At 39.5% G+C, this 12,535-nt stretch overlaps 1 protein-coding gene across 1 annotated transcript; it reads left to right on the top strand.

Moving 5' to 3' along the window:
* Positions 1-8,078: 8,078 nt before the first annotated feature.
* LOC147557614 (protein FAR-RED IMPAIRED RESPONSE 1-like) lies at positions 8,079-9,019 on the top strand. Its single transcript, XM_086658907.1, has 2 exons — positions 8,079-8,190; positions 8,397-9,019. The coding sequence occupies exons 1-2, from the start codon at positions 8,079-8,081 to the stop codon at positions 9,017-9,019; spliced, it is 735 nt and encodes a 244-aa protein (XP_086515033.1).
* The last annotated feature ends 3,516 nt before the right edge of the window (positions 9,020-12,535 follow it).

The raw sequence follows: 12,535 nt of genomic DNA, 5'->3' as shown, positions 1-12,535 counted from the left end.
CCAAGCTCAAGCTGGCGAAACCAGCTCTGGTAGCGAAAGCTACGACCAGAGGTTTAAGGAGAAGTCCTAGCAAAACTAGTTGTGCTCAAGCCAACGAAACCAGCTCTGGTAGCGAAAGCTACGACCAGAGGTTTAAGGAGAAGTCCTAGCAAAACTAGTTGTGCTCAAGCCAACGAAACTAGCTCTGGTAGCTAAAGCTACGACTAGAGGTTTAAGGAGAAGTCCTAGCAAAACTAGTTGTGCTCAAGCCAACGAAACCAGCTCTGGTAGCGAAAGCCACGACCAGAGGTCTAAGGAGAAGTCCTAGCTAAACTAGTTGTGCTTAGGCTAACGAAGCCAGCCCTGGTAGCGCAAGTTACGACCAGGGGTAGAACTCAGGTTCATAAAATATTTTATACTTTTATACAGGGCTGATTCGGGTTCTATTTTGCAGAAGGAAATAGTAAGCTTAAGGCATGCTAGATTAGGTCTGAAATTATTTCTCTTGCAGGTGCGATCATTCGGAGCATGCGTAGTAAGCTTAGGAAAACGCATTAGTAAGTTAGGATTTGCGCTAACATTGATTTTGCAGAACCAGCGCACGGTATCAATACCAAACTACAAGAAAAAGTGACCTAGAGCAGGAAAAGAGGGTTTTTTATTCAAGGCAATTATAAAAGAAACTACAATCGAGACAATAAAAGAATATCACTAACAGAGATTCGGTGATAATCGAAGCAGAAAAACCACTCGCCAAAAAACCTGGACGGAGCTCAACACCTCGTTTCTTCTCCTGGTTGATCGACATAGTGGCTGCCCAAAAAAGAAAACCGCAGGCAGGAACTATCTTCTAAAGAATTGAAGCTTACAACTCCAAAGGAGCTTCGGCCAAAAAGACAAAGTCTGCCAAATCGGGAGTGTACTGCCCCGAAAACACCCTCTCTCAGGAAAGACTCGAACCGACAACCGGGTAACTATCCCCATTGTTGGAAAAGTTGACCCTAACTATCCCCATTGACGGAAAAATACCCTTTCAGGCAAACAGCCGGTACGAACTCAAAAACAGGAGCCTCATCCCAAATCCTTTACATGGACAGGAAGGAATCAAAGAAGATATTTATAGCAGAGAAGATGATCAAGGAAATGGGTAAAAAGCAATGAAGACAGAGACTGAGCAGCTGTGGAAACACGCGAGAAAATTAAAAGTTCTGAGAAACACGCCTCATCCCCAATAACAGAGCTCCACGTGTCCTTGCGTAACTAAATAAGTTGTCGTGTGCAATAACCCAAAAGATCAACATTGGAAACGCGCAATCAGAGAATCAAATCTGTGACGTCTCAAAATCACGCATGGAAAGGAATTAATTACTTGGACAACAGACGAAACGTACCCTGGAACAATAAGCCACGTGCCAGAATACAGCCGGGTCGGTTCTAGCAGAGCTAACACTTAATCAAAGAAAATCTCTAATTCATGAACATCAATTAGCTCTAGAGTACTGACAGTAGGACAGAACTTCACCAAACGGCCACGGTCTAGGTAAGACCCAAAAAGCTTTACGATACAGCTCTGGGACAGGTAAAATTTTCGACTTCTGGCCTTCAAAGTAAAAAACACGAGTTACTTTTACTCCTTAGTCTCTCTAATTCTAACTAAAGAGTGGCGGGACTCATGATGATGCATAAAATGTCCAGACATTGACTAACGTCTGAAGAGTCAAAGATCAGACCAAAAGTCTCTCGAAACAGCTCGGCTTGAGGCAGCAGGATAGCTAAAACCCTTTATGGTCCACCACACATTCCCACAACTGGGAGGTCGGCCAAAAGAAACCAGCTCTGCACAAAACACCCTTGGCATGGATAGATCAGCCCTAGGATCTCTAAAGGAATAAGGGGGGTCTCCACAGGTTCGGCCCATATCTTACGCACAGAACTGGGAAGATATCAGCGCTGCGCAACCTAATGGTTTAATCCCGGACTTTCCAGAAAGATCTCAGTCGGTTACATATCTTGAAGTGTTTAAGTCCGGTTGGACTCCACGTATCTAAAGGAGGAAACTTCTCTTTTAGAGTCTATCACTCCGGCAAGATATCAACGAAGTATCCTTGAACTTAGGAACTTTTACTTAACAGAGATCCGGGATAGACTCGAAGAGAAACCCTAGATACGCAAAAGAGGTAACTTCTATTACGGTTTGGCGGCCACCGCCTCACCACCGCCACTAAGGACAGTCGGCCTACATTCTCCTATAAAAGGCCCCCCACATCGTCCTTCAAAGGGCACGACCTCTAGAGGGAAAAACAGACTCTTTCTCTAAGACACGATCTCTTTACCCAAAAAGATCACCCAAAACTCAGAGTTTTCACAACTCGCCCCCCAAAAGGATCAATCAATATTCATTCTTTTACTGCAAAGAGCACCCTGACTGGCTTGAGCGTCGGAGCAGTTTTCGAACTCTTTGCAGGTTTTTCCCCTCGGGAACAGACGAACAGGAGCGAGGAACAGACGAATAGGAGCAAGGAATCAGGAGCTGGAGCAAGGAGTCAGGAGCTGGAGCAAGAAGCAGGGAGCAGAGAAGCGGAGCAAAGGAGCGGGCAGTGTAAAGAAGTAGAGCTGAACAGAGGAATCTTACTCCTCCAAACAGAATATTCCATCATAACGGAGGTTGTCATGCATCAACTCCCTTTTTCATGCTGATTTAACCGGGAGCCAATTTTTGACATCAGCGAATACTGCTCTCATCTTAATATTCCAATGATTAAAATCGTTACTTCCATCGAACTTCTCTATCTCGTATTTCGCCATCACAGAAACCTCAAAGACTTAGCACTGATACCAGTTTATTGTGCCCAATCGGGGTTGATGTGAACAACACGACCAATCCATGACAAGCAATAGGAATGGTAAAGAACAATCAAGAATAAAACACAGATATTTACTTGGTTCGGTTGGTGAGACCTACTCAATGACGACAACGGCGCAATGATTTCCACTATGATAAGCAAACAAGTTTACACAAGAGATTCGTGAGATTGTGTTTGCTGATATCTCCTTAGGGTTTAGTTTATATAGCCACTAAACCCTAATCCCACCGCCTCACCGTCTCTCTATAACTGACTCTCTTTACAACCGACATTATATACGGATAACACTAATCACCGACATAAGTCTAGCTTCCGCATCCCAGCTCTGTCTCGGAGTCCAGCTCTGGGTCACATCTCTGCTTCACATACCAGCTCCGTTTCAGTAATCAGCTCCGCTAATGGGTCCAGAATTCGACGCCGAGACCTAGTAAGCAGGTTGGCGGGTCGTAAACCGGGTTCGATACCAATCCATATTCGAGTCACTTCTAACAATTCTCCACCTTGACTTGAATATGCTCATCTTGACTTAAATCTTCCACCATCATAGCTCAGCACCTCTGAGCCATCGTCGCTCCAGCCCTGCTAGGGCTAACATCTGGAAAACCCAATCAAGTCTAAGCAATGCTTAGACTTGAAAGTTGTAACTGCCTTGATCAGCATATCCGCTGGATTCTCTACCGTAGAAACCTTCTTCATCGTGATCTTCCCTTGTTCAATCACGTCCTTCATAAAGTGATACCTAACGTCAATGTGTTTAGTTCTCTCGTGGTACATTTAATTTTTGGTCAAATGAATAGCACTCTGGTTGTCGCAGTAGACCTCTATCACCTCCTGCTTCAGGCCCAAATCCCGAACTAAACCTCTCAGCCATATTGCCTCCTTCACCGCCTCTGTAGATGCCATGTATTCTGCTTCCGTTGTAGACAGCGGTACCACCGACTGCAACACTGTTCTCCAACTAATGGCACTCCCGCAGAGTGTGAACGTATAACCCGTCAGCGACCTCTTCCTATTAAGATCCCCCGAAAAATCCGAATCTACAAATCCAACTACCGAACCAGAAGTGTCAGCCCTTCTGTCCTAAACCAAACCAAGCTCCGCAATTCCTCCCAAATACCGCAGTATCCATTTCACAGCCTGCCAATGACCTTTCCCAGGTCTGCCCATGTATCTGCTTACTACACTAACAGTATGTGAAATATAAAGCACCCGAGACATGTACTCCGTCTCGTCATCAGTTGTTGGTGACAGTTCCCCCGAAAGCTTGAAGCCTGCTGCCAATGGAGTACTGACAGGTTTTGCCTCAGTCATACCAAAACGTTCCAACTCCTTCTCGATGTATGTTTTTCAGAGACAATAACAGTTTCTAGCAGATCTATCTCTCCGTATCTCTATACCCAATATCTTCCTTGAGGCACCCTAGTCTTTCATCTAAAACTCACCCTTTAACTGACCATTTAACATGTGGATTTCCGACATATCCTTGCAAGCTATCAACATGTCATCTACATACAGGATTAAATACACATAAGAACCATCCGATAGTTTCCTGTGGTACTCGTTTCCTTGTGTCATCTTAAAACTACATAAAGAATCGCAAAGTTTTAAAACTCGTTATCATTTTTTAAAAACATTAGTTTTCCCACATTATTCAATATAAAAACATCCCTGATTGAATAAGTGATTCCAAGATCCTAGTTCTTCGGAGTAAAGCGGACTATGGCCCCACCCTTTGACTCTTGGTTGATAGATTTCATTGATGAATGACTAATCTACCCTTTTGCCTCGAGTATCCAAAACTCTTTTGCTAATCTCGTTGAGTAGAATCATTTAGACATGTAGGCCTCTTCTATAGGCTTACCCGCATTATCCCAAGGTAGAGGAAGTACTCTGCTAAGGCCAACCCACCTTCCTCGAACAAGGGCGCAACGAGTGCCTGAATTTGTATAGGCACTTTACTCAAAATTGCTTTTAGGAACTTTTACACTAGTCTGGCGTTTGTTATACTGAACTATTTAGCCTAACTAACATCCACGACGTAAAGCGTAAATAAGTAAGTAAATGCGCGCGAGAAAGTAAATCAAGCAGACATGGATCCTAGTATGGCCCCTAACCTAGAAGATCTAATCTCCATTGGTTTTCTTCTTGTTTCACCTTTTGGTTCGTCTTAGATCGCCATCTTTGAACCTCCATTGATTTCTCCCACTCGCCTTTGAATTCCTTCCTCGAGTTTCTTCAATGGACTCATAGACCCTAAACTCTAATTACAAGACTCTAACGATTCACAGATCGTATAAACTTGAGATTAAAATTAATTACAACTTTGCACCCATCCTGCTTAAAACAAGAATAACGAAACACTTTCTATGGCCATACTAGTTTCCCGCATTCACATCACATGCATTCATATAATATATTAAGGCTAACAATTATATGTGCGTGATAATCCGGGAGATACTTTTTTCGACATCACATGTCAAACCTTAAGTCTAAATTCGAAGAATTCGACTAATGGTGCGTTCCGGTTTTATCTTTAATGATTTCTAAAATCAACTTTAAGAAAAACTCCATTTTGGGTTTTTGAATGCCCGAGTCAATTTCGGAAAAAATCGGTTTGATTCTTAATGATTTCACAAATCAATTTTAAGAAAAACCCGTTTTGGCCTTTCGGATGGTGCGGAATAATTTTGGCAAAATTTGGGTGGAATCGGGAGAAAATTTGGACAAAACTCCCACTCGAATCATGGTCCCTTTTATGGTTCGAAAAAGACCGGGACAAGTCTTCATAAAGTCCAAGACAAGTCCCGGCCAAAGCCCATTAAGGGCTCGGACAAGGTCCAGACATGGCACGGCCCAAAGGGCCGGCATGTCCTGGTCCGAGTCCTTCTCGTCTTGGTCGCGTCCTGGGCATAGGCCAGGAGGCGGGTCCTTTCTCCAGAAGCGTCCTAGACGCATCTGGTGCAAGACCGGACCAAGATGGGATGTCTCGGAATATACCGAGACATCCTTGGGACTCCCAGACGCGTCTGGTGCAAGACGTGTCTGGTCGAGTGCTCTGGACGCGTCTCCAAGACGCGTCCAGGAAGCTCCTGTCGCCAGCACTAGATGCGTGCTCTGGACGCGTCTCCAAGACGCGTCCGGGAAGCTTCTAGTCTGGCCAGGAAGCTTCCAAAGCATCCTGGCCGGATTTTTAGGAGTTTCCAAAAAAAAAAATTTCTTTTGTAAATCCAATTTGCTATTTCCTTCACAAGCATCAAATTCCAACTTTTAGAAACTTCCAAAAAAATTCAAATTTGATTTCCAAAACTCTTTAAAGTCTTAAATCACAACTTTTGATCTTTTTAGGAACTTTTAAAATCCAATTTCTTTATTCCTGAGACAATTCCAATTTTAGTAACTACTAAAAACCCCAATTTCTTGATTCTCATCCAATTAATCAAAAACAGTGAAAATCAAAGTTTTGAAAACACTTTTAAATGTCAAAATCAATCAAAATTGATCTTTTGAAACACTTTCAATCATCAATCTTTGATTATCAATTTGAAAACCATTGAATCCCCATTCAAAACATTCAAATTGAATGTTTAAAACACTTTTAAAACCAAAATCAATCAAATTGAATCTTTTAAAACACTTTCAATCATCAATTTGGATTTTCAATTTGAAAACTTATTGAATCCTATTCAATATATATAATCAAATTGTGAGTTTAAAACACTTTTAAAACACTTTTAAACTCAACTATCTAGCTAATCAAACATGAACTAGTTCGATTTTTAGCAAAATTAGTTATTTGCAAGAGGCTCTGACGCCACTGTTGGGTTATGGTGGTGTCTACTAATGTGGTATAAGCGTACTCTCAGACATCTCATGTCTTGACATTAGTACGTCCCAAGATCATCATGCATAAACTAACAATTAAACTAATAGGAAATTAGATGATTACCTTTATCGCTATTTTCCCTCGAACCTCTCCAATCGATTAAGAAGACCAAGAGTTCCAATTGTCGCTCCTCTACTTGGGATACCAAACGGTGTATTTAATCTCCCTCCTTGGAAGCTCGCTAGCACTCCAATGGTGGTTTGATATGAAGAAGACCTTCTTCTTTCTTGACTAGTTGATAGCTTGGGAATTAGCTCACTTTCTCCTCTCTACTTGATATGGTAGAGTAAGAAAGCTTAGAGAGAAATTCCACACCTTATTCTCTGCCCTAAGAGTCTTTATATAGAACCCTAATAAGAATCCACCTCCAATTAGGTTTCCTAAAAGACCCTTTAGAATAAGATTTAAGGAAATTGTCAAAAATAGCAACTATTAGTATTTTCTCAATTCCCTAAGGAGGGAGCGTCCAAATTCAACCAAAATTGGTAGATATTTTTTTCCTTATCACAGGAACCGCCCCTCCAAAAATCAGCCCAATCCGAGTCCTAGAAGTGTCCGAATCGGTTTAGCCCAAAAATCCTATTTTTGGGCCTTTTTGTTATCTTTTGCTTAATTTCTCTTTAGGCCTGCGGGATATGTTTATGGGACACTCCCATGGTTATATCACAATGCCACTAGTCATATCATCTGATTAAATACCCATTCTTATGTGTAACCCGATGTAGGATCCGATCGAAGTTAGCCGCGAATTACTTCGTAATTCGACGATCGTAGTTGGTTTCTAGCATAAACTCTACGACCCCTAAATCAATCGGAGTTGATGATCTTATTCATCAATTGTCCTAGCCGACAAATTGCTCGCATTGCAATCTTGGTCAAAGGACATCTCCTTCAACACCTTCACTACCTTACCGTCCTTGCCATGACAGAGAACTTTCAAAATGGTGTCGGTGGGGACTTGAAAGACAGGTTGGTGGCACCCTTTAATGTTGCAACAGAATATTTAACACCGTTTATAGGGAAGGTGAGATCTAACTAATTGTTTGATGGGACCTTTAATACGACCAGTTGCTTTCATTCCTTATATATTCCAAATGGCTCTATTACAAAAGATATAATCCTTTTACACAATTGATTTTCCATCTTATGTTGGGTTCTCAAAGGCTGAAAGTTTGGAAGTGATCAAAGCTTTTAATTAGTGCCAACCGATTTGCTGGGCCATATTTTACCAGGTAATTTGTCATTTTATTTACTTGGTTACATTTATATTATTTTATTTCCTCTTCATTTTCAGATTTCTCTTGTTGAAATTTATTTTTTATGAGTTTTTTTGAAAAATGCCCGTATCATAAATGGAGGGGAGAAATGGTAAACAAAAAGCAGTAGAGGTGGAAGATGATGATGTAGGGACAAACACTGATGACGATATTCAAGAGATAGACGATTGCAATGTATGCAAAGAAAGTGAAAAAACCATGATGATTTAGAAATTATTAAACAAGATTTATTGGAGGTATTAAAGATTGGATCTGAATTCACCACGAAAAAAGAGATATATGATTGTTTCAAAAAATCTGGTGTTTTGATAGAATATCCAATCCGAAAGTGATCTAGTAAAAAGAACCCTGATGGTATACTTAGATACATTACTTTGACGTGTGCTCGTGAAGGAAAGAAATCCAACAACTCTGCTAATGTCTTGCGACCTAGACCATTATCACAGACAAACTGCAAAGTTTGTCTAAGAGCAACACTTGGAGTAAATGAGAAATGGAGAATAACATCGTCCTTCCTTGATCACAACCATGTTCTTAGTCCTACCCAATCCAGTTTCTACAAATGCAATCGAAATGTTACACTTTCTGTAAGAAGAAGATTGGAATTAAACGAAAGAGCGGGAATTGGAATGTATAACAGTTATGGAACAATTGCTGAAGATGCTCACGGTTACAAAAATGTAACTACAACAGAAAGAGATTGTCGAAATTATGTAGATCAACTTAAGCGATTAGCCCTTGTAGAAGGTGATGTTGCAATTCAACGTTACTTTTTCAATATGCAAACACAGAACAAAGACTTTTTCTATTGCATGGACCACGACGAACAAGGTCATTTGAAGAATCTATTTTGGGTTGACGGGAGGAGCAGAAAGTGTTACAAAGAATTTGGGGATGTGATCACGTTTTATACTACATATCTAACGAACGGGTACGATATGCCTTTTGCTCCATTTGTTGGTGTTAATCACCATTTTAATACAGTCTTTACTTGGGTGTGGTCTGACTGCAAATGAGAACATAGAATCATTTGTATGGTTATTCGATACATGGCTTACTTGCGTGAACAACTCTCATCCTATAGGAATAATTACCAACCAAGATGCAGCAATAAAAGCAGTCATCGCAAAAGTTTTCCCTAACACTAGGCATAGGTTGTGTTTATGACATATATTGAAGAAGTTGCCTTAAAAGTTAGGAAGTGACAAAAATTATAAAAAACATTAACTACAAGTTACATGATTTTGTATATGATTTCCGATACGATGATGAGTTTGGTTGGACATGATTCACCAGTATGGCTTAGAACAACACAAATGACTTTTGGAATTATATGAGGATAGACATTGTTGGGTCCCAGTTTACCTTAAAACAAGTTTTTGGACAGGTATGTCAAGTACACAACGGAGTGATAGTGTTAATGCATTTTTTGATGGTTATGTGCATCCTAAAACTTCTCTCAATTTATGGAACAATATGGTTGTGCAGCGAGAGAGAAGGCAGAAAAAGAAGCACAAACAGACTTTGGGTCTTACTCACAAATGGTGCCATGTGTGACTAAATATCAGACTGAGTTTGAAGCTAGAGCAGTCTACACTAATAATATTTTCAGAGCATTTCAAAAAGAGTTTATTTCATTATTATACCTTTATCCTCTTGGTGTTCGTCAAATGCACATGTATACAGACCACGACGTACGAGAGGATATACACATTGGAGAAAATGGGCTGAAAAGAATGGTATATACTATTTCCTTTAGTCAAACAAATCGACGGGTTAAGTGTAATTGTTGTTTATTCGAGTTTAAATGTACATTATGTAGGAATGCTTTGATGGTGATGCTACACAACGGTTGTCACTCTCTTCTGGATACATATATTTTATGTAAATGGATAAAGGATGTTAAGATATCACACACGAAGATGAAAATTCGGGATGAAATTGGCAATTAAGTGAGGATCTTATCCGTTACGATCAATTATGTTGTGCTTTTACGGAAGTAGCAGACTTGGCCTGTGATGACGAGCAACGTTGTCAAAGATACCTTCAGTGGTGTGAAAACGAAAAGAACACAATACCTTCTTTATATAAAGAAGCGGATACGTCAACTCAACACTCAAGTGTTAATCCACCCCCTTCAAATGTTAATGGTGAAGAAGTTGTAATACTCGATCCACAAGGTAGTATGCGTAAAGCGAGACCTCGTTCTACACGGTTACAAGCTAAAAGTTTCAAACCCTCGAGTGAAAAGAACAATGTAAAAATTCAATTTCTTGAAAGTATTTTAATGTTACTAACAATTTAGGCTTGTTAATAATTTTTTGTTGATTCACAGGATGCTAAATGTACCGAAGACAACAATCTTAATGATGCCCCACTCACCCAAGAAAACAACACTTTTGAGCAAACACAACAATCCTTTTACAGTCATTATAACCCTTACAGAAGTGTATGTATTTACTACACTTTTTATTACACCTTTTATCATCAATGATTTTGTCTTGCATCTTAACTCTTGTGTAATGTAGGTCAATGTGAATCAACAATCTCATTGCTTTAACTTTCAGGAGTTACAAAATCGAGTTGAGCCAAGATATGATGGTACATTTATACTTTATACCTCTTGAACTTCTATGATATTTCAAATTTTTTGTGACATGAAAGTTTATAAGATTTTTTCCACATTAAGCAGGTTAATGGGATTTTTCCACATTATGCATGTTTTTTTGTGAAGTTTATAGTTATTCAAGTTGTGAGATTGAAGTTGTGAAGTTTATGGCTATTCAAGTTGTGATATTGAAGTTGTCTTTTTTTTTGTTAGGTCGTAATACAAAACACGGTTACAAGTTCGTCATTTCATTTTACACAAATAACAAAAAAAGACATAAAAGATCTTAGCCAATCATGGTAAAGATGTAAAATAGAAATAACTATCAAAATTTGTTTATAAAAAACTAAGGTAGCTAGAAGATCTTCAACTTTTGCCCCTATCTTTGGTTGAGATTTTACGACTTCATCTTTAAGTGATGTGGAATTGGCCGGAATTGAAGATTGAGAATTCTCACATCTCGGAGGTTCGGCCCACATGAAAGCCTTCGGGTTATCTCTACCTAAGGGGCATCTATAATACTTTCTTGATGGATTTGCACTTCATGCAGATACTTTTATTTCCATGTTGCCACCACCACACGAACATCGTATATTTAAAATTCTTTTATCCATGATCTAAATTGGAAAACCTAGAGATATAAGATAGCACATCCAGGAAAGAACTAATTCAAGAGTAAGAACACATAATGATCTCAAAAGAACTTGTTCATCAAATTAGATTAAGATTAGTTCCTGTTTTATTTAATTTTTCTTACTTGCTTCCACCTATGTTTCATCACCTGAAGAAACTTCATCTAACTCTTTTTCGACAACCTGTGAACCACTAATCAACGACCTTATATCAGCCCCAAACTACTTTCATTGAATCATTTGACAATCTATAAATTCTACATACAAAAGCTAGAGAGTTTATAGCGCATGCAGTACTAGCACGGAAGTGTTTTACAAAATTTGTATACCTAAACATGACTCTTATCAAGAATAGCTTGAGATGAAAATGAAACATAACTATTGCACATCAAGTCATCACAAGAGAAAAAAATGGGTGAATGCCCATCGTACTACTCATTCCGACATGAGCCTCATAAACCCTAGTCGTTCATCCAGATTGATGTGTAACAAAACCCTAGATCGATCAAACCCTAGGTCAAACAAATCCTAGATCGATCAAACCCTAGGTAGAAGAAACCCTACACCGAATAAACCCTAGGTCGATGTGAACTCGGTCGAACAAACCCTAGGGTGAATCTCTGATTCTCTCATTCATTTTTTAGACATTCAGAGGTTAAAGTTTGAAATTTCAAAGAGGGAGAGGGAGATGAAATTACAGGTGTTGGTGATCTGAGTATAGAAGATGCAGAGGGGATGATCTAGGGTTTATTCGAGAATGAGAGATTCCTTCACGGCTGAGTTCCTTCTTTGTGAAGATGTAGAGAACGGGTATTGAGTTCCTTCTTTGGAGTGAATGAAAGATTGATGGGTTTTGTTACCCACTAATCTCGATGGACACAGCTAGGATTTCATTTAGTTTTGGATGGCTAGGATGACACGATTGGGTTGTAGAAAGGACAGTCCCAGTTAACTGTAACGACAACTTATCACGTTTGTATCACCTTACTCATTTTCCTTCTCCACGTCAGCTTGGACGGTGTGCTTGGGAATAAGGCGTTAGCAAAAGGGATCTACGACACCTAGTTTTAGTAATTAACCTCATAATTAGCTTAACAAATATTCTTATCAAAACATATGGATGATGGGAAGTAAACACACAACATATAACTTTGAACATAAATATCAATTAAGGAAAAATATTACATGAGCAAAAGAGATTGACACACTTTTGAAAGAAACCAAAACAAATAACTTAAGCCAGAGTGATTAATTCAAGTCTTCAACTAAAAAATTACATGAAGAAGATCAAG

Source organism: Eschscholzia californica, unplaced genomic scaffold (assembly GCF_041429995.1).
Source record: "Eschscholzia californica isolate CP2 unplaced genomic scaffold, dmEscCali1.0.p SCAF_2, whole genome shotgun sequence".
NCBI classification, from domain to species: Eukaryota; Viridiplantae; Streptophyta; class Magnoliopsida; order Ranunculales; family Papaveraceae; genus Eschscholzia; species Eschscholzia californica.
This window is presented reverse-complemented; position numbering and strand designations above follow the sequence as displayed.

What these genes read in the sequence shown, in the direction of transcription:
- LOC147557614 (XM_086658907.1), top strand. Translation starts at nt 8,079, where the DNA reads ATGGAGGGGAGAAATGGTAAACAAAAAGCAGTAGAGGTGGAAGATGAT. An exon ending in TTGCAATGTATGCAAAGAAA is followed by an intron (nt 8,191 to 8,396) that starts GTGAAAAAACCA and finishes GTGCTCGTGAAG; the next exon opens with GAAAGAAATCCAACAACTCT.